This window comes from Peromyscus californicus, unplaced genomic scaffold (assembly GCF_007827085.1).
Source record: "Peromyscus californicus insignis strain IS unplaced genomic scaffold, ASM782708v3 Scaffold_5__1_contigs__length_169319896, whole genome shotgun sequence".
NCBI lineage: Eukaryota > Metazoa > Chordata > Mammalia > Rodentia > Cricetidae > Peromyscus > Peromyscus californicus.
In genome coordinates this window covers 8,447,012-8,468,283 of record NW_026294573.1, presented here as the reverse complement: position 1 = coordinate 8,468,283, position 21,272 = coordinate 8,447,012, and the positions used below count along the sequence as shown (strand labels likewise).

At 52.0% G+C, this 21,272-nt stretch overlaps 2 protein-coding genes across 8 annotated transcripts; one reads left to right on the top strand and one right to left on the bottom strand.

Annotated features, from left to right (window-relative positions):
- Positions 1-639: 639 nt before the first annotated feature.
- On the top strand, positions 640-6,614 carry Fbxo6 (F-box protein 6). Of its 6 annotated transcripts, XM_052718677.1 has the most exons (7): positions 1,521-1,637; positions 2,164-2,226; positions 2,618-2,939; positions 4,608-4,734; positions 5,137-5,232; positions 5,919-6,054; positions 6,196-6,614. In XM_052718677.1, the coding sequence occupies exons 3-7, from the start codon at positions 2,681-2,683 to the stop codon at positions 6,439-6,441; spliced, it is 864 nt and encodes a 287-aa protein (XP_052574637.1). In that variant the 5' UTR covers positions 1,521-1,637; positions 2,164-2,226; positions 2,618-2,680; the 3' UTR covers positions 6,442-6,614. The 6 variants fall into 6 exon arrangements, with proteins under 6 accessions (XP_052574641.1, XP_052574642.1, XP_052574638.1 ...); XM_052718681.1 differs by lacking the exons at positions 1,521-1,637; positions 2,164-2,226 and adding an exon at positions 640-751 and having other exon boundaries at positions 2,535-2,939; XM_052718682.1 differs by lacking the exons at positions 1,521-1,637; positions 2,164-2,226 and adding an exon at positions 644-751 and having other exon boundaries at positions 2,653-2,939.
- Positions 6,615-6,730: 116 nt separating this feature from the next.
- Mad2l2 (mitotic arrest deficient 2 like 2) lies at positions 6,731-21,245 on the bottom strand. 2 transcript variants are annotated; one of them, XM_052718691.1, is made up of 9 exons: positions 21,140-21,245; positions 11,735-11,784; positions 11,535-11,653; positions 9,429-9,500; positions 8,839-8,939; positions 8,087-8,181; positions 7,720-7,793; positions 7,241-7,333; positions 6,731-7,060 (listed from the first exon to the last, which is right to left on the bottom strand). In XM_052718691.1, exons 2-9 carry the CDS (start codon positions 11,772-11,774, stop codon positions 7,019-7,021), a joined length of 636 nt encoding a protein of 211 aa, XP_052574651.1. In that variant the 5' UTR covers positions 11,775-11,784; positions 21,140-21,245; the 3' UTR covers positions 6,731-7,018. The 2 variants fall into 2 exon arrangements, with proteins under 2 accessions (XP_052574651.1, XP_052574650.1); XM_052718690.1 differs by lacking the exon at positions 21,140-21,245 and adding an exon at positions 11,934-12,045.
- Between the last annotated feature and the right edge of the window lie 27 nt (positions 21,246-21,272).

Genomic DNA, 21,272 nt, shown 5'->3' with positions numbered 1-21,272 from the left:
GATGGGGCTGAGCTGGAATGGGCCAGAGTTCACCAGCCTCCTCCCTTGACCAGAATTAGTGACCTCCCCTTGGGCTGTGCTCACCTTTCACAACCCCCGATGATTGCCTCAAATCGGCAATTGATAAATGTTTGTGTTAATTAATTTTAACTAGGACCAGAAAAGGGTTTTTCTCCTTGAGAATCACTCAAGACCCAGAAAGAAACTGGACACCAGGTGGTGGTGCAGGCCTTTAATCCCAGCACTCTGGAGGGATGCTGGCAGATCTCTGTGAATTTAGCCTGATCTACAGAGTGAGTTTCTGGACAGCCAGGGCCAAGTAGAAAGACCGTGTTCAACACACAAACAAACGAAACGGAAAACGTCCCCGGAAAGTAGAACTCCGGCACTCCAGGTGAATGAGGACAGGGGCAGATCAAGTCCTGGCTGGCGTGTGGTAGGGACTGGATTCCAGGTAGCGCTTCCTTCGCAGAAGGAGGAAGCAGGACCGAGTGAAGCAGGCTGGTGAGCTGCCTGTCGCCTGGAGCCGGAGACCGAAGGCCAAGAAACCTCGGGTGTATAGCCCTGGAAGCAGCGGTGGCGTGGCGGTGGCCCCTAGGACCCTGAGCTCATCTTCCCACCGACGCGGAAGGCCGCTTGTCAGTGCATGACGCGAGTGGGAGGCCGGGACGGGGCGGGGCGAGCGACAGAGGACCGCGTCGCCAAGGTCCAAGCCCAAGGCCCGGCAGAGCTGCGGCTGCCCGGTGCCCAGGTCGCGACCGGGTGGGGGACGGGGACGGGGCTGGGAGGGGGTGGAGGTCACGCGCTCACGGGGAGGCTCGGGCCAGGCGCGATCCGTGTTCTCGAGTCCCGCGCGGGGACGCCGGGCCTGCTGTACGTACTCGAGTGTCCGGAACGGTGGCGACAGCGGCTTCTCCTTGGTGCAGAGAGCTTCAGGCGCTAGGGAGGGACGTCCGCGCGTGACCGGGCCAGAGCCCGGCGTGGACTTTTCCACCAAGGCACACCAGGGGCACTGCCATCTCCTTTGCAAGGTGGATTGTTGTGGGAGAAAGTGTCATTGGGGCGGAATGCCATCAGGGCCAGGGCAGTGGGAGACCCCCACTGGGCGCCCAGTGACTCCCTGGTCTAGGCAGCTTTTAGGAGTTGCTGAAGTCTTTTAATCCACGTAGTTTACTTGGATTTTTATTGGTTGTTTCTGAGGATGGAACCCGGGGCCTTCCGAGTGCTAGATTATAAGCGTGCTACCAACCCGTCAGCCCCCTCGGAAGCACAGGTTCCTGCTAGGCAAGTATCCACCAAATGAGTCACAGTCCCAGCCCAATTTACTTTTACTTTTTATTTTGAGACAGGTAGAAGTGATCAGGCTCAGTTATCTGGGACTCTGGGGGTGTGCCACCATTGATACTTATTTGTTTGTTTGTATTTTGACGCAAGACATTTTTTAAATGGTAAGTATTTGAGAGACCAAACCACAGTCTGTTCCCTGCCTCTCTAACTAAGCATTTAAACAGGGCCCAGATCTCCTATGGTCCTTTCTTCCGCCATGGTTAAGAACTCCTCCAGGGCAAGGGCCAGTATGCATCCGCCCTCCCGTGTCTGGGACAGGAGCCCTCACAAGACCGGCTGTTTCTGGGAAAGTAGGTGGAAAAGCCTTTCCCCCAGGCATAGGCAAGAGTGCTCATTTGAGTGACAGCATAGAGCCCGATTCAGCCCACCCCCACACCTAGGGCGGATCCCGGGGGTAACCTAAGAGTTTACCGACAGCCAGACACTCCCATTCTGATCTGTCCTGACGCCCAAGGCAACATATCAGCACCTGGGCATTAAAACGATGTTTTACTGCAGTGATGTCATATCAAGACTAGACAGAGAACTTAAGAGACCACGGAGTGGTACCGGAAGACTCTTTCCAGGTCAAGGGCCAACCGTCTCCAATACAAAGCAGTTTAGGGCGAGGAGTTACAGGCAGTTTCCTGTAACCAGGGCTGACTTAGAAATCTTGATCCTCTTTTCCCCACCTCCCAAGAGCTGGAATAACAGATTCACCACCAGACCCAGCTCCTAAACAATTATTTTTCAATGGAGAGAGGGAACGCCTTTAAAAATCTTGTCTTTTTGTGGTTGTTTGTAATTTTTTTTTTTTTTTTTTTTTTTTTTTTTGAGGTGAAGTCTTGTTCTGCTGCCCAAACTGGCCTAGAACTGCTGGGCTCAAAGCCGGTGGTACAGGTCAGTGGCAGAGTGCTTGCCTAGCATACATGATGGCTTCGGTTCCATCCCTAGCACTGTAAAGAACTTTTTAAAGCTTCATTTTGTTCTTGTGGCGGTTTTTGAAAACCAACCGAGGCGGACCTGACCTAGACTGTGAGTAGCCCAAGCAGTCCTCCTGCCTCAGCCTCCTGGATGCTTAGAGCACAAGTTGCTAAGTCCGGCACATGATTTGTATTTTCCAAATGCACGTAGCAAGGTCCCTGCCGGATCTCAAGGGCCACACCCCACCCCCACCCTATAAGTGCTTCTTCCTCTCTGGGTTTCAGGTCAGGGGAAGACCTGCCTAACACTGCTCTAGAACCTGGTGGAGGGGAGGAGGAGTCAGTCCTTATTCGGATCTTCTGCTCAGGGCTCACCGAGACCGTCATCCCCTACCACTCCCAGGCCTGGGAGCATAGCTCCCCATTCCGCCATGGTCAACATCAACGAGCTGCCAGAGAACATTCTACTGGAGCTGTTCACCCACATCCCCGCCCGCCAGCTGCTGTGGAACTGCCGCCCGGTCTGCAGCCTCTGGCGAGACCTCATCGATGTGGTGACGCTTTGGAAGCGCAAGAGCCTGCGAGAGGGCTTCATCACCAAAGACTGGGACCAGCCTGTGGAAGACTGGAAGATCTTCTACTTCCTGTGCAGCCTGCAAAGGAACCTCCTTCGGAACCCGTGTGCTGAAGGTGGGCTGGGGGGTGAGGCCGGGCTGCCCTGGGAGCCTCTTCTCTACTTTCCTGAAATCAGGGCCTTTGTTCTTGCTTTTCCACACTGCCTGCCATGTTCCCCTGTCCCTAACACTTACCACACTCGGGCTCCTTGTTGTTTGGACCTAGACCCTTCATCTATTAAATGCGCATGGTTTGTGTGCACGTGTCGGTCAGAGAGCAGATTGAGGGAGTTTGGTTCTCTCCTTCCACCATGTGGATCCTGGGGATCCAACTCAGGTTGTCAGGTTTGGCAGCAAGCACCCTTACCTGCCTAGCCATCTTCACCCCCTGGGCTGACACCTGAGCCAGGTGTGGCTGAGAACACCTTTAATCCCAGCACCCAGGAGAGGCAGAGGCAGGTGGATCTCTGTGAGTTCAAGGCCAGCCTGATCTACACAGTGAGTTCCAGGACAGCTAGGGCTATATGGTGAGACTCTTGTGGTCGCACCCCCCCACACCAAAAAAAGGGGAAAGAAAGAGTTCTTGTCTGTATACTTTGAATGTCTGCCATTTTTTTCCCTGTCCTGGCTACAATTCTCAAAGGTTAAGCAAACAATGGGAGTAGAGAACTTGGGGCCCTGGAATGTCACTTGGCTTAGTGCTCAGAACAGTCATCCTCTGAGGGTGACCAAGGCTCAGGCCAGTCTGAATGCACAGGCCGTGCCTCAGACACTCGATCTCCCTACTTGCCCCAGATTCCACTCAGAAGCTGTCCAGCCAGGCTGCCAGCTCAGCTCAGGTCACCTCACTGAGCCACTCTGCCTTTTATAAGGCCCCCATGTCTAGCCTTGCTCAAATCTCCCAGGGCTTTATCTCATGCCAGCCCAGCTCCTCGAATTCTCTTACGCCTTTGGTTCTATACTGGGGAGCCCCCTAGAATACATGGAAACACTGTGAGCTCTTAGGGGATGGTGAGTGCAATGGCAGAGCTCACCTGGTGATGGTTCTGGGCCGTCATAAAGTAATACTCGCACTTCCCCAGGTCTGCTATGCTTAGCCTGAAGGGGGGAAATCCCTGGATCTGACCCCATTCCTGAAGGTCCCTCACTACCACAGGACTCCTGCAGCTACCAGCCCAATGTACCATCTTGGCACTTGCCCAGGAGAAGGGTATTATCTAATGGTGTCGGAACAGTGGGTTCCTTCGGCCCCTAGGATCTGGGTCACGTAGTTAACCAGGGCCTCCTCCTCCTAAACCTAGGAAAGCCAGTGGCCAGGTAAGCAGCCACATTGGGAGGAACTCCCATCAGTCCTAAGGTCCGCCCCATCACAGGCCCTTTGTGATCATATTCTCTAAGGACTGAAACACGGTTGTGGGGGCCCTGTGGCAATATGGACAAGTGAGATTTATGTCAGAATTTTTCATCCTGTTGTTTGGGGCAAAGCAGGAAGGAGTAAGCCTGAAGCCAGGGGTGGGGGACACCAAGGCACAGGTCATGCTACTGGGCTGGTGGGGCACTAACCTTGGCTGCCGAGTACACTCTAGGAGATGCAAGCTGATTAATCCCTTTGGTGTCCATAACCCCCTTGAAGTTTCCCAGGACCAGAAAGGGCCTCAAAGTTTCAAGGGTATACATCAGGGCTGCAACTGCAGCTACTGGCTGAGTTCGAGGTGAATCTCATCTGTACTTCCGTCTTCCCCAGAGGACATGAGACTATGGCAGATAGACTACAACGAGGGCGATGAGTGGAAGGTGGAGAGCCTCCCTGGGGAACATGGCAGAAACTTTCCTGACCCCAAGGTCAAGAAGTATTTTGTCACCTCTTACGGGTAAGCAATGATGTGGAAGAGGCTGGAGGAGGCTGCGCTAAGGAAGAGTCAGGGGGACTCTGCCAAGTGCCAGGATAGGTGAGGGCCTCTGAAGTTCAAGGAGGGGGTTCCAAACAGGGGTCAAGGAGCAGTGAACTTGGTGGTAGGTTGCTGGCAATGGGGAGAAGGTTATCAGGTGACCAGGAGCAGAGTCAGCCACACTCCACAATAACCCATGGGATCAAATATTACCCAGGGAAAAGCAGATCTAACGCCCCATTTCCCTCAGATCCGAGGAGCTCTGCCCAGGGCCTGTCCTGGGGGGTGGGGGGTGGTGTCTCCTGAGTTCCTTGGGCTATCTACCTGGCAAGGAAGGGCCCTGTCTAGCACACTGGCAGTGTAAGTCTTATCCTCTGTCCCCAGCATGTGCCTCAAGTCCCAGATGGTGAACCTCAAAGCTGAGGGCTACTGGGAGGAGCTGATGGACACCTTCCGGCCCGACATTGTGGTTAAGGACTGGTGAGTGGCCTATGTCCCCACCCCCTGTGTCTTCCCTCCTGCCAAGCCACTGCCACAGTCAACACAAAACTTCAGCTGTGTTTAGAGATGGCCACTGAGGCCTCAGATGACCTAGCCACCCTGGGACCAGAGGACTCCAGCCCTCCCTGAATTTTGTGGAGACCCATAGCTTTCCTATGCAGTGCCTCCCACCCCCTCACTCTGGTTATCCCACACCTCTTACATTTATTTCTTTGGTGCTAGGGATGGAGCCCAGGACCTGCCTCAGGCTAAGCATACCCTCTCCTGCTCAGCTCCATCCTCAACCCCTCCCTATGGCCCTTTCCCAAGATCCCCCTCTGTGCCTACAATTATTGGCAAAAGACTCTGGGGGGTCAATTCTCTGAGGATAATGGAGCAAGCTCTGAGCCAGCCCATTGCACAGGTTCCCATCTACTGTGCCATATGGTGACAGACTTGGACAGACAGCATCTTCATAGAAAGCCATTTTGGTTTCCAAGCTCACCCCTTTTCTTGGGTGGGGAAACTGAGGCAATATGTAGAAAGACGCTTCTCCGGGACACAGGGACATAAGGAATATGGAGCCAACTAGCAGTCACAGACAGAGGGGTGCTTACAGATAGGAGCTGTCCTTAGAGCCAGCCTTCAGAGGCAGGGGTGCTCACCCTCTATTCCATCCTCCCTAGGTTCGCCCCCAGAGCGGACTGTGGCTGCACCTACCACCTCCGGGTACATCTGACCTCAGCCGACAACATCGTCTTGGCCTCCTTTGAGCCCCCACCTGTGACCATCGAACAGTGGAATGACGCCATGTGGAGGGAGGTGAGACCCTGCCTGCTTGCCTGCCACTCACTCTCCCGGGACCAGGCTGTCAAGGAACAAGGGGCAATTAAGTGTTCCGCATGCAGTGCTAGGCTGTTCCTCCTGCCCAGGTCTCAGCAGCTCCTTCCCCTCTCTCCCCAGGTCTCTCACACCTTCTCTGACTACCCTCCGGGCGTCCGACACATCCTTTTCCAACACGGGGGCCAGGACACCCAGTTCTGGAAGGGCTGGTACGGCCCCCGCGTCACCAACAGCAGCATCATTATCAGCCACCGGACGGCCAAGAACCCCGCCCCTGCCAGAGCTCTGCCGGAAAACACTGTAGTAATAGGAGGAAGATACCCCTCGACTTTGGCTCCAGAAACCCTAATGGTAGACTTTCTCTGAGAGCCATCTGTCCCCCTCTGCTGGGGTCTGCTTTGCAAAGCAGAGTCTGGCAAGAGTTTAGTGGGCAGTCAGGTCCCCCGTCCCACGACCTCCAGCAAACCCATCAACTCAGCGGTGATTTACAGTCACAGAGCTTTGACATTTTGTTGTAATAAATGTTTTCAGTAAGTCCAGTCTGGTTTGGGGTTTACAGGTGGGGTTGCTAACACTCTTGTGGAGAAACAGTCCCTCCCCAGAACAGCTTCCCTGCACCTGCCTTCTCCCGTTTTGGTTAACGACAATGCAGTCAGCCCTTTGGGGCCCCTTTATTAACGATAACTCACAGCACAGTATTCAGATGGACAGTGTTGGCCGGCGGAGCCCCGGGAGGCTGCTGAGAAACAGTGTCTGTCCTGGCGTTCTTCCCTGGCCTCCTGGGAAGGCTGCCTCAGCGAGGCAGGCAGGACTGAGCAGCCCAACCAGAGGGGCGGCCACATGTCAAGGCGATAAGAGCACTTGGAGTCAGGGGGCCCTGCAGCACCGCCCTGGGCTGGGGCCCCAGAGTGGGACAGCTGGGCATCAGGTGGCAGGCACGCCCTCAGCTGTTTTTATGAGCTCGCTCTTCCACGTAGAGCTGCATCTAGTAGAGAAGGGGCTTTGGTCAGACCATGAGGTGCCCGCTGGCAAGACTCAGGAAGGGATGGAAGGTAGAGGACCACCCCCACCCCCAAACCTTGGACACTCTCTAGCCTGGAACTAGCTCTGGGCCCTGAGTCTCCTAAATGAGGCTTCTTCCATCCCCTGACCCCTGAAAGCTCACCTTTAAAATGTCTGACGTCATGGTTTTTAGGGGTATCAGCCGGGGGTCATGCATGTGGACATCCTGTTCATCTGCCAGAATCCACGGGAAATCCTAGGGATGGGATCAAGTGAGGGTTAGAAGGGGTTACACCTCGGTCAGTCCTCACTCTGCTACCCTCCCCTCCAGTTACTACACGGGAGGGGGCAGGGTGCTGGGAACCCAAGCAACTAACATTCCCAGTGTGGTTCTAAAATGATCCTGAAACCAAAGGCCCCTCTCTGGAGAACTCTGTTCAGAAGAGCCAGGGTGAGTTCACCTCCTGGCACTACTGGGATTCTTCTTAGTACACACGGATGTGGTCAGGTGGGTAACCCACAGGAGAGCCCACTTGATGCCAGGCACTGCCGTAAACAGCAGTGCCAGCCACAGGCAGCACCCTGAAATTGTGCCCACACACACACACACACACACACACACACACACACACACACACTCACCTTGATGACCTGTATCTTCTCCATGTTTCGAGTGGCAGCTTCTCTTGTGTGCACAAGGACTGTGAATGTGCAGCCTGCAAAAGGAATGCTTGGTCAAGGTCAAAGGTAAGCAGCCTCAGGATCCCACTGGAGCAGGCTTCCTCCCTCCTCCCTCACTGGCTGGGCAGCGCCACCCTCAAGATGTAAAGTGTAGCCAATGGCAAAGACAGTGTCGATGGGAGCCTGAAATGTAGTAGAATCAGTCCTGGAGAGATGAACTCTCGGGTGCTGAGGGCGGGGAGAAGAGGGTGGCTCAGGCCAGCTAACTAGGAAGAAGATAGGCATGCCAGGGTAACCAAGGAAACGCCGGAGGAGTGGGGCATCCCACCTGGAGGGTTGTGGTCCAGGACAGCGTCACACACACTAATCTTCAGGATGAAGGCTCGCAGCAGCTGCTCCACATGAGACAGTAAGGAGTCTGAACTGGGAATGGGAAAGGAGGTCTCCCATTCTGTCATGCTCCTCTGCCACCCCCAGCACACAGTGGACTCGCCAAACACCTTCGGTGCCAGAGAGAGCCAGCCCAGTCCCACCCACCTGACAGAATGGAGGCCGGTGCAGGGGTCCCTTTGGGCAGTTCTAATATTCAGCTAGTTAGAGGACACCCAAGACACAGCTCAAGCCCCTGCATACTTCAGGACCCCAAGACAGGAAGAGAAAGGGCTTGTTTGAGGCCGCCTAGCCAGGGGACAGGTTAGCTCCCGATTCCAGTGCCCTTCCCTCAGCACAGAGAGCAAGTAGCTGAGTAGCTATTATAGACACCATGGTAACCAGTCAACTTGGTCAGAGTCCTGGGCTTTACAATCACTGGGTGACACCACACAGGTCACCTCTCAGGACCCTGGTTTCTCCATCTACACAATAAGGCTAGGGACTAACATTAACCACTTCCTGGGATGTTTCAGGGGTGACACAGGGTGACCCTGTCACCTCTACCATTCCCAAAGGTTTGTGGCCAGTGTGTCTCAGATCCTAACAGTATGTATTGCCATTTCAGGGTCTCTACTAAGGTAATGTGGAGCTGGTATAGGGATCCTGTGAGAGACTGCAGCAGTCAGCCGAGGGAGGGTGACAGCTCACCTGATGGACAGCAAGGGCGGCTGAGTGATCTCAAAGACAAACTTCTCCACTGGACGGTGTTCCTTATCCAAAATCACCACCACTACCTTCTCCACATCATTCTGTAAGCACAGGAACCCCTGCTCCAGAGCTATGCACAGGGCCCAGGCAGCGGTGGGACAGGGCACTGGCTAAGGCTACCTGGAGCCTAGCAAGCAGAGGTGCAGGCTGGCTCCCAAGACATGATGATATAGGCCAGTGGAGATGCCTGGAGGTCCCCCAACAAGCCTCAGACCAGGACAAGATAAAGTAGAAAAAACCCAGGGGGGCCCAGCCCAGAGAGAATGGGAAGCAGGGAAGCAGGGATGGGACAGACCATGGGGACATGAAAAGAACCAGATCTTCCAGGGCAGGCCCCACCCAGATCTGGCCCAGCTAATCGACCCCAGATGTGACCTACATACCCCAGGACCTGCTAGCTAGCTGGGGGTGGTCTTCAGAGTGAAGCTTCTGGTTGTTAAAAGATATGAGCACTCCTCACAGAGTCAGCCCAGAAGTAAGGAGGAACAGATTGGGTGTGGAGTGTCCGTTAGGACCTGGGAACCCCTCACCTTCTCCAGGAGTGGTTTGACGCAGTGAAGTGTGTCCTGAATGTACTGGTTCAGCTCCGGGTGACAGGACATCTGCACACAACCCAAAGAGCTGTTGAAGCCCAAGGCAGGAATGGGGGAACACCAACAACCCACACACATACACATGCTGTTTTTTGGACAAACAACAGCCATTCCCCAGGTCTTTCTGCCTGAGAGATCCAACATGTCACCATGGTGCTAAGAACTATGGATGAATTTATCCCTGGAGAGATACTCAAATACAGGCACACCATCTCAGCACTGGCATTTGACATTAACATTAAGAAGCTGTGTAGGGCCAGGCTGCGGAGCTGCACGCCTTTAATCCAGCGCTTGGGAAGCAGAGACAGGCAGATCTCCTGAGTTCAGGGCCAGCCTGGGCTACAAAGTGAGTTCCAGGACAGTCAAGGCTACACAGAGAAACACTGTCTCGAAAGACAAAACAAAAAGAAAAAAAGCTGTGTAGGGCCAGGCATGGTGACATATACCTTTAATACCAGGCAGAGGCAGGCAGATCTCTTGAGTTAAGGCCAGCCTGAGCAAGAGCTATCTGGGAGAGTTGAGGGGGAAGAGCTGTGTGGCCACAGGCAAACGACTTAATATCTCTGAGCTTAATGATGTCATCTGGGAAGATCTAATAAAGGTGACGATTAAATGAGACTGCCGGTGCACAGGGGTGCTTCGTAGCTGTTCGTTTCCATCTACCACCTCCCAGGGTTTAGAGGTCGTAATTCTCAGGTTGACTGACTGACTGCAATGGGAAGGACTTGGGAGAAAGACAGCATGTCTACTGTCTCACCTTTGAAACCCAGGAGCCAAGCAGGGTGGCCCACATCTTTAATCCCAGCATTTAGGAGGCAGACGGATCTCTGAGTTCAAGGATAGCCAGGGCCATACTGAGACACCTTGTCTCAGAAAACAAATAAAAAACAGGAAGCTTGGTAAAGATCTCTGGTAATCCTAGGATGCAGGAGAATTAGGAGTTCAAGGCCAGCCCCAGTTTCCTAACAACTCCAGCCCAGGATAGACTACATGAGATCTGGATTTAAAAGGGGGGCAGGGTGGGGTGGGGTGGGTGGAGAAATACCTCAGCAGTTAAGAGCACTTGTCACTCAGCCACCAGAGTCAGGTCCCCAGTACCCACCTTAGGCATCTTACAAATGCCAAGGGTTCCCATGCCCCTTCTAGCCTCAGTGGGCACCCTACATACAAACACACAGACACATGCACATACACATAATTAATATAAATCTTAAAAAATAAAAAGCTTGAGCCGGGCGGTGGTGGCGCACGCCTTTAATCCCAGCACTCGGGAGGCAGAGCCAGGCGGATCTCTGTGAGTTCGAGGCCAGCCTGGGCTACCAAGTGAGTCCCAGGAGAGGCGCAAAGCTACACAGAGAAACCCTGTCTCGAAAAACCAAAAAAAAAAAAAAAATAAATAAATAAAAATAAAAAATAAAAAATAAAAAATAAAAAGCTTGCCAGGCGGTGGTGGTGCACGCCTTTAATCCCAGCACTTGGGAGGCAGAGGCAGGCGGATCTCTGTGAGTTTGAGGCCAGCCTGGTCTACAAAGTGAGTTCCAGGACAGGCTCCAAAGCTACACAGAGAAAGCCTGTCTCGAAAAACAAACCAACAAATAAATAGCCAGGTATGGTGGCTCACACCTTCATTCACAGCACTAGGGAGGCAGAGACAGGAGGATTTCCGTGAATTGAAGGCCAGTCTGATCTACATAGTAGGAAATCCAAACCAGCCATGCCTACACAGTAGCACTCTATCTCAAATAAGTAATAATGATTTTTAAAAAATCTAAAATTCAGAGTTTAGGGAGAATGAGGAGAGAAAGAAACTGCTAAGCACTGTGGGAATGCTCTACCCAAGCCAAGGTTCCCAGCCTCGAAACCCCTTTAAAATAAAAGCTTGGAATAGCTCTTATCCAGGGTCCCTATTCCATCTGCAGTCAGGATGGAAAAGCCAGGCAGTGTGAGACAGGAGGCTGTCGGCTATCTGCCTCCGTTGGGGAGTGAGGGAGCTTGTAGGTAGAAAAAAAAGGTTTTTAAATCCAGCCGGCCACCGGGGCTCACCTGAACTGGCACGTTGTACTTCTTGCGCTTCTGGAAGATGCCCACTGGGTAGACCTCGCGCACGTAGAGGATCAGGTGCACGGCCACCTCCAGGAACTCGGAGAGCACGTCGGCCACCACTGTGCAGGAGACACAGTTGATGAGCACGACTCCAGCCAGGACCACCCCCACCCTACCGCCCTGCAGGCCCGGATCCCTACCTTGGCCAAAGTTGAGGTCTTGGCGCGTGAGCGTGGTCATCCTTGGCCGCCTGGGGGAGGGCGCGGAGGTTGTCAGTGGAGACCCACGGCACCCCGCCCCGCACGCGGGAAACGCGCCCGGTCGGGGAAGCCCCACCCCCTGAGCGGCCGGATCCCTCCCGGCGGAAATCCCGCCCTCTCCGCGCTCCTCTCCGCTTGCCGGCTCCGGCTTCGGCCTCAGGTTCGAAACTTCGCTCGGGCGACTGGAGCCACCGGCCGGGACCCTCCGCAGGTCCCCCAGTATCCCCTGGCCTCAGAAACCACCGTGATGCTCCCGCGGAACCAGCGCTGCCGTCGATCACGCCCACCCCTGAAGCTGTCCAATCCGGGCCTCGCCCTGCTGGGAGAGGCGGAGCATCCTCGGGGGCGGGGCTTAGGGGCGGAGACCCGCCTGAGCGACAGGGATCTCAGGAGAGTAAGCTAAGCCGCCTTTGGACTTCAGGTGGGAGAGATAAAGAGATCCTCTACACAGGATCGCTGTGTTCCCCGCTCCCGGGCATCTCTCTTTAGTAGTTGCAAGTGAGAGCCAGCTGCAAAGCACAGCTGGGGACCAAGGGAGGGCAGCGACATCTGCTGCTAGTCCAGAGCCAGCGTCCCCGGAGTCTCAGCTTGCCCAACCGAAAGCGAATCCGCAGGCTTGGGGGCGGGGACAGGGGAGGTCTGAGATGTACCCGAGACGCTCCACCCCTACCCGGAACCCAAGTGCTATGGGGCTTGACCTCCCTAAAGAATTAAATGTCCCAGGATTTCTTCACAATAGCTGACCTTTGGAAGCAACAGCCGAGTGCTAGGAGCCTGGGCAGGGTGTCTGTGGGTTGACTCACTAAATCCCCAGAATACGTGTGGATTCCTGTCTGTCTTCTTTCTGCTGATGAGTCTAATGAGGACTTGTCTGTGTCACACAGCTAGTTGAGGGGACAAGCAGTAGTGCTGCTCCAGGGTCCTACCAGAAGAGCCGAAAGGTGGTACATTTTATGTAACAAACCCCGATTTCTATTTATTTATGTGCGTGGGTGTTTTGTCTGCCTGTATGATTGGACACTACGTGAGTACTTGGTGCAGGTAAAGGCTGGAAGAGGGCGTCTGATCTCCTGAAACTGGAGTTATAGATGGCTGTGAATCGCAAATTGAACCCCACCCCCAACACCCAACACCCCGTTCCCTGTCCTCTGGAAGAGCAGCCAGTGCTCTTAACCGCTAAACCATCTCTCTACCTCCCCAAACTCTGATTTATATTAATTCCTTCATTAGCCCTAGGAGCTAAATATTGCCTTTACAGCTCCACTCTATAGATGTAAAACAGGCCCAGGAACGTTCCTTCATTAACTGAAGCCCACAGGTAGAAGATGTTCCAACATTAGGTGAGAATTCAGTTTAACACACAGCCTTCTATAACAGATAGGAAAACTGAGGTTGGAGAAGTGGCCTGGAGTTACAGGTGACAAGGCAGGCCTAGAAACCGAGAGAACTCAGACCAGTGGTTCTCAGCTTGGGAGATGCGACCCCTACGTGGTAGAACGACCCTTTCACAGGGGTCCCGTATCAGATATCCTGCATATCAGATATTTACATTAGGATTCATAACAGTAGTCAAATTTCCGTTATTAAGTAACAATGAAAATAATTTTATGATTAGGGGTCACCACAACATAATGAACTGTATCAAAGGGTCGCAGCATTAGGAAGGTTGAGGACCACTGGCTTGGACTCTGCCCTCCAGGGGTATAAGAGTCGTCTCAGTCTGTTTCCATAGAGAATGTTGCTTTAAAGCTCATCCCTGCATCCTCCTTCCCAGAAGCTTTCAAACCCATATTTACATCCTTCTCATGGGAAGAGATAAGTAGCAGGCCAGAGGTAGGATTAGCCCAAAATATGAGCAAAGCAGTTCTCAAAATGCAAACCTAGAAAGTCTGTACCTCAGCCCCCAGGGACCCTATTAAACCCTGGCTGTCCAGCTGCCCTGATTGCCTGACCAGGGCAGGCTTACAGCAGTGCTCCGCTCTTTAACAAGCTCCCCAGGGAACTTGTATGCCCAAGAAAATGTGGGAGCTGCCAGCAGAGTTTGCCCGCATTCTGTAACATGTCAGTGCTTAACCCAGTAGGATGGCTGGTTTGGCTTTAGGAACTGATACACCTGTCAGCAGGCACAACAATCCTGCCCACATCACACCATGTTTGACAGAGCCCCTTCCACACAGAGCTGGCCGGGCAACTCACCGCCTTGAGATTTGCAGACCTGAGTGCAGTGAGATTTCATCATGGTGGGTTGGGGAATGCCAGAGTCTTCCTTTATCCACCCCTCCCCACCCCCAGCTTCTGAAGACCGTTTTCATTACTGATGTGGGTAGGGTGGGGGGAGATTCTGAGGTAACATGGGACCAGCTGGGGACCTCTGCCTGTAACTCTGCAGCGCCTGGGTTTTCTTTCATGTTAGTCATAGCAGCATGATGGATGGCTAGAGGACTGATTGCATTATGGGGGAAGTTATTGTTTTTGAATCCCCATTTGGAGGGAGCCTGTTTTTCAATGTTATTTGCGTGTTTCTCACCATAAGGACACTATGTCATGGGGGGGGGGTTGGGAAGGAAATCACATGTCAAGGAAAAAAGAGTGTGTATGTGTTTGCCATCTAGAGCAGATCCCTGGGGGCCCTCAATGGGGACGGAGGTAAAATCACTCCCAAGAGACACAGAAATGGAAAAAGAAGGCAGACCATAAAAAAGGTGTGAGCACCAGCCCTGCAAAGATTAAGCCTCCACTGATGTGCCAAAGGATTCTGAGAGTGTGCTAAACAAACACACAAAGAGTGAACTGGGCAAAACACTTGTCAATGCTGTGTGCAGACTTGCAAGATGCTTCTGTAGCCAATTTCTTGTCCACAGAAGGGATCACAAAAGCATCATCTGGGCAGGTGAGATGGCTCAGCAGGTAAAGGGGCTTGCCACCAACCCTGACAACCTGAGTTCAATCCCCAGGACCACATGTGGAAGGAGAGAACCGACTCCCACAAGTACACACATGCTGCTTCTGTGTGTGTGTGTGTGTGTGTGTGTGTGTGTGTGTGTGTGTGTGTGTGTCTGTCTGTCTGTCTGTCTGTCTCTATCTCTCAATAAATAAATAAATGTAAAAAATAAATTAAACTAATTAATAAAAGGTCCACATCTTTCCCATTTGTCTCAGGTTCCCAGGACAACAAACACATGGGCAGGAAAAGAGAGAGGGAACCAACCACACGAAGCCTGGTGGCAGTCCCGGGACCATGATGATCCTGTTTGGAGAAGAGACCAGCTCAGGTTCTCCAGGAACATGTGTCAAGGGAATGACTGAAACGAAGGGGGAAGAGGATGTGATCGCAAGGGCTCCTGCCCAGTGGCCTGATCTGTGCTCCAGCTTCCTTAGAAAGATTAAGCTAAGACTCTGATGCCAGCAGAGCCAGAGTGTGGGCTGTTCCTCCAGGAGCCCACCACACCTACTGCCCACTTATGTGTCCATTTGCTTCTCTCCACCACCCAGATGCTCATACAGCCTTAGCTTGCTCATCTGTAAAGTGGGAAACTATAGATCCAGTCCCCCAGGGTTATCTGGACATGGTGGCGTACTCTTTGAGTCCTGGCACCCAGGAGGCAGGAAGAGTGACACAAGGTTCAGGCCAGCCAGAGTTACAGAGTCTTTCCCCAAAATTAATTAAGATAAAATTATGTTTATTTTGGATTTTTTAAAATTTTGTATATGAATGCTTTGCCTACCTGTGTGTATATGTACCACACATGTGTCTGGCATCTGCAGAGGTCAGAAGAGTACCCTCTTCTGATTCCCTGGAACTGGAGTTATGGGTGGTTCTGAGCCATCATATGCATGCTTAGAATCGAACCCAGGACCTTTGCAAGAGCAATGAGTGCTCTAAACCACCGAGCCATCTCTCCAGCCCAAAATAAAACAAAATTGCTGGGCGGTGGTGGCGCACACCTTTAATCCCAGCACTCAGGAGGCAGAGTCAGGTAGATCTCTGTGAGTTCGATGCCAGCCTGAGCTACAGATCCAGATGCAGGACAGGCACCAAAACTACACGGAGAAACCCTGTCTTGGAAAAAAAAACAACAAAACAAAACAGAAAACAAAAATCAGACAAAATTCTATACAATTGAGTAAATATTTATAAATAGTGGATAAATGGTCAACTAGTGGCCAGATGACAGTACTATTAAGATCTGCACGGGACTGATGAGCCTGACAAATGAGGTCAACCCCCAGAAACCACATGATGCAAGAAGAGCACCCACCCCAGCCAGTCGTCCTCTGATCTACACACACACACACACACACACACACACACAAATAAACATATAAAAACGAAGATTTAAAAAATAGAAAAGAAAGCCGGGCGGTGGTGGCGCACGCCTTTAATTCCAGCACTCGGGAGGCAGAGCCAGGCGGATCTCTGTGAGTTTGAGGCCAGCCTGGGCTACCAAGTGAGTTTCAGGAAAGGCGCAAAGCTACACAGAGAAACCCTGTCTCGAAAAACCAAAAAAAAAAAAAAAAAAAAAAAAATAGAAAAGATCTACACAGACCATCAGGCATGGTGGCACAGACCTGAAATCCTAGCACTGGTGAGGCAGAGGCAAGAATAGCTGAATTTGAGGACAGCCCAGTCTACTACGTGGAGAGTCCAGGCCGGCCAAAGCAATGCAGTGAAACTCTGTCTCAAAAATAAAACCCAACACAGACTACTTAAGCCCTCAGGAGGACCACAGTGGATAAACGATCTTTTCAAAATGATGTCCTGAGGCTGGGGTGTAGCTAAGTTGGTAGAATGCATACCTAACATGCACGAAACCCTCAGTTTGGTCCCCAGCATCTTATAACCTGGGTGATGTGGTGGAACACACCTGTAATCTCACCACTCAGGTAGAGGCAGGGGGACCAGAAGTTCAAGGTTATCTTCAGCTACATAGTGAGTTCAAGGCCAGCCTAAGACTCACAAACTGAGTCTCAAACAAATGAACAAAAGCTATCTTCTCTATCCTTAGCATCCTCCTTTTCCCATTTCCATTTCTTGAGGCAACAGACAGGCCCCCTGGATGCTCTAGGAGGAGATGGACGCTACTTCACGGCATGAGATGCATAAAGATGACAAGTAGTGACCAGTAGACAATCCTTCCAATCTCACTTGGCTTTCTGGAGGAGAGCCTGGAATACACAACTGCCCCAGATCCTCCGATCTGTGGCTCACCTCCAACCCACACCAAAGCTTCCACTTCAGGGCAGTGACAATGGACAGCTTCCAAGCCTTCAGTTAGCACACAGTCCACACACACCAATCCCTCCGTGGATGTGCTGGCCTGGCTGGTCACAGAGCCACCAACTATGATGGGCTGTGAGGATAGCTTTAGAAGTACCTGGATTAAGGAGAGTATTTCTGAAGAGGATCCACTGAGGCAGGGAAGATCTACCCTGAATGTGGGTGGCATTATTCCATGGGCCAGGGACATGGAAAGAACGTCTTCCATCATGTGAACTGCTCATCTCCGCTCTTGCCTCTCACCATGATGCCCCAAACCCTCTGAAAACATGAGCTAAAATGGATGCTTCCTCCCTTAGGGTATTTCTTTCAGGGATCTTGTCACAGTGACTACAAAGGTTTATTGTAGCACCTTTGACTTCCACTCAGAGAAATGCAGACACTCTCTGCCCTACTGTGTGTCCTATGTACCCTCTGAGGCCACCATCCTAAGCCAGATCAGCTGCCATTTTTTAATAACTTTTTTCCTTTTCTTTTTTGGTTTTTTGAGACAGGGTTTTTTTCTGTGTAGCCCTGGCTGTCCCAGAACTCACTCTTGTAGTCCAGGCTGGCCTTGAACTCACAGAGATCCACCTGCCTCTGCCCCCCAAGTGCTGGGATTAAAGGCGTGCACCACCACTGTCCTGCTAAGGAATAACTTCTTCACTGAAAAAGAATTCATAAATCATAAAGCTTACATTTTTCTCTATGTATTTCAGTGGATTTTAGGACAGTTACAGGGTCGGGCATCAGCCACTACCTAATTCCAGAACATTTTCATCAATCAAAACAATAAGCAAAAAGTCAGGCCAGCAAGCTGGCCCACATAAGGTGGAAAGAGAAAATCAACTCCAGAAAGCTGTCCTCTGACCTCTACACATGCACGGTGGCCTCTGCACATACGCATGCATTTGGGTGCACACACACACACACTCACACACACACACACACACACTCACACACACACTCACACACACACTAATAGTAATAATAATAATAGGGGCTGGAGAGACGGCTCAATGGTTAAGAGCACTTCCAAAGGACCTGGGTTCATTCCCAGCACCTACATGGCAGCTCACCACTGTCTGTAACTTCCCACAGATACATATGCAGGCAAAACACCAATGCACATAAAATAAAAATAAGTAAATAAACTAATAATAAATGTTAATTTTAAAAAGAGGGGTGGGAGAGATGACTCAGCACTTAAGAGCACTTGTTGCTCTTGCAAAAGACCCCAATTGGTTCCAGGCATCCACACTGTAGCTTACAGCCACCTGTGACTCTAGTTCCAGGGGATCCAAGACCCTATTCCGGCCTCCATGGGTAGGTTCTACATTCACATGGTGCACACATACGTGCAGGCAAAAACTAAAACACTTAAAATAAAAAGAAATTTACAGTGGGTGGTGGTGGCACAACCCTGTAATCGGAGCACTCAGGAGGCAGAGGTAGGTGGGTCTCTGAGTTTGAGGCCAGCCTGGTCTACAGAGTGAGTTTCAGGACAGCCAGGGCTACACAGAGAAACCCTGCCTCAAAACAAAACAAAACAAAACAAAAAACCAAAAACAAATAAGCAAAAATGCATTTGAACCTCTGGTGTTTCTTATATTTGGCTTGTTTGACTCAGCTTAATGTTTACAAGGTTTATCCAGATAGATAGATAGATAAATGATAGATAGATAGATAGATAGATAGATAGATAGATAGGTGTATGTATGTATCATTTCTTTTTTATTTGTTGTTATTACTATATTTTTTGGGGGGTACTAGGACTTGAACCCTGATCCTTGTATTTGCTAGGCAAGTGCTCTACCATTGAGCCACATCCCCAGCCCTACTTTGGTTCCTTTAATTAATTAATTTTTGTTGTTGTTTGTTTATTGGGAGGTATGCACCATTGCACCTGTGTGAAGGTCAAAGGACAATTTGGGGTCACTTCTCTCTTTCCACCGTGTGGGTTTTGGGGATCAAATTCAGGTTGTCAGGCTAGGAGCCTGGTTGCTGCCCCCCTTATTCCTTTTTAGGACCAATTAACATCCCCTTGTACTGATGGAACACAGTGTGCCCTCTTATCTGTTGATGAATACTTAGGTCTGCTTTGGCCAATCAACTGCCCCATTTTACAGATAGGGAAACTGAGGCCCCAAGCCATCATAATCTGGATGGGGCAGGAGCCTAGTCTCCTCCTGTGTCACTCTGGAAGAGCCTGGGGAACAGTTGGGCAACAGGCAGAGTAACATTTGAAACAACCTCCAGGGGGCTTCTGTGTGCTGTGAGTGCACACCAGGCCACTGCCTGATCCTTGAAGAGAGTCACACCTGTTCACTGCTCCCTCCCTAAGTCCAGGCGCTTCTTTGCTGTAGGTCCTCACTGTTCTCCATGTTTTGCTTTTATTTTTGTATGTTGTTGTTGTTTCATTTGTTTGTTTTTGAGACAAGATCTCTCTACATCTGCTGTCCTGGAACTCACTGTATAGACTAGGCTGGCCTTGAACTCACAGCAGTCTACCTGCCCCTACTTTCTGAGGGCTAGGATTAAAGTATGAACCATAAGCCCGGCGCTTTTGATTTTTAAGGATTTATTTGTTTCAGGCTGGAGAGATGGCTCAGTGGTTAAGAGCACTGCCTGCTCTTCCAGAGGACCCAGGTTCAGTTCCCACATGGCAGCTCACAACTGTCTGTAACTCCTCTTCCAGGGGGATCCAACACACTCACACAGGCATACATGCAGGCAAAACACCAATGTATATAAATTGCAAATAAATAAATTTTAAAAATATTTATTTGTTTCTATGCGTGTTTGCCTGCATGACTGCCTATGCACCTCTGGTGTGTCTGAAGAGGGAAGCCAGAAGAGGGCATCAGACGCTCTGGAACTGGAGTTAAAGGGTGGTTGTGAGGCTGCCATGTGGGTGCTAGGAACTAAACTGCGTTTGCTTTTTACTCTAGTACAATCCATTTTCAAGCTCCGGAGTCATAATGAAGCCGTGTTCAGTAGGTACTCACAGAAGCAGTGATTTGAACCTTCCAGCTAGTCTTCTTGCCAAGCCATTCTGTGTCCGCCATGGCCATGCGATAATCTCACAATGGCAGTGGCCTCATTTCCCTGGAGCCTCTCTTGTGGGCTGGGAGGTTCAGAACATTTTTCTTACACAGACCACGGCCACAAAGCCTTAAAGCCCGAGTTCCCTACAATGTCGCGCTCCAAGAAGTTAGATAATTTGCCCGAGGTTTGGCACCGGAGGAGGAACCCAGGCATCTTGCCTGATGCGGAGCCGCGTTCCTAAACATCTAAGCCACAATCTGTCACACTGGAAATGGAAGCCTCTCCCGCTTCCCACGTGCCGGGTCCGCCCACTGCTCTCTGATCTTTGCAATGTCGGCGGCCCTATTGACCCCGTTGTGAGTTATGGGGGCCGTGGGACCCGTAACCCAGCATTCTCTGACTCCCAGGGTCGGCAGGACATGGCCCCCCGCGCGGTGATGGATGAGTCGCCCCGAGGGCTGGCTTTGTCCGGATTGGGTTGGACTGAGTAGCCCGCAAGGCCGGCTAGGGACACTAGAATAGGGAGAAGCTGACTGTGTGTGTGTGTGTGTGTGTGTGTGTGTGTGTGTGTGTGTGTGTGTGTGTGTGTGTTGGGGGGATGTCTCTCTCCTTCCCAGGGGGCATAGATGAGCCATCCGTACCCAGGTGAGGTCCGATCACTTTGAGGTTCTCATGCACACCCTCTTGGTAAAGGGACTTCTCTGAGAACCTCCCCCACTCCGCGCACTTTCTCAGTCTACAAAGGCCGCGCCGCTTTCTGTCTCGCCTTCCCTGCCGCGGGCATTTCTTCCGTCCCATTTGACAGCCTAGGCGGAATAATCCTTTTGGGGACCCTGCCGGCTCCTGCCCCGTCTGACGCGGCCGCAGCTGAGCGCGCAGCCTGGATCTATTGTTGAGGGGGAGGGGGATCCGCCAGGGACGCCCCGCCGCTGCCCTTTGTTGCCCGCTGCCCCTCGGGGCCGCTCCAGATGCGCCACCGCTGCCCGGTGCCCCACCCGTCCCACGCGCCCCGGGGCCGCGCCGAGGTGGCTCTTACGCACCGGGAGGAGAGGGCCCGCCTCGCCCGGTGCCCACACGGCCGCGGGGCTGCGCCCGCCTTTGTCTGCCTCCTTTGTCTGCCCCGCGCCCTGGCGGCGGCGCCAAGGCCTCGGGGGAGCGGGCGGCGATCGGCGA

What these genes read in the sequence shown, in the direction of transcription:
- Fbxo6 (XM_052718678.1), top strand. Translation starts at nt 647, where the DNA reads ATGACGCGAGTGGGAGGCCGGGACGGGGCGGGGCGAGCGACAGAGGAC. An exon ending in TATTTTGTCACCTCTTACGG is followed by an intron (nt 4,735 to 5,136) that starts GTAAGCAATGAT and finishes CTCTGTCCCCAG; the next exon opens with CATGTGCCTCAAGTCCCAGA. An exon ending in GACATTGTGGTTAAGGACTG is followed by an intron (nt 5,233 to 5,918) that starts GTGAGTGGCCTA and finishes CATCCTCCCTAG; the next exon opens with GTTCGCCCCCAGAGCGGACT.
- Mad2l2 (XM_052718691.1), bottom strand. Translation starts at nt 11,774, where the DNA reads ATGACCACGCTCACGCGCCAAGACCTCAACTTTGGCCAAG. An exon ending in CCTGGACCACAACCCTCCAG is followed by an intron (nt 7,794 to 8,086) that starts GTGGGATGCCCC and finishes TTCCTTTTGCAG; the next exon opens with GCTGCACATTCACAGTCCTT. An exon ending in TGACGTCAGACATTTTAAAG is followed by an intron (nt 7,061 to 7,240) that starts GTGAGCTTTCAG and finishes CTTCTCTACTAG; the next exon opens with ATGCAGCTCTACGTGGAAGA.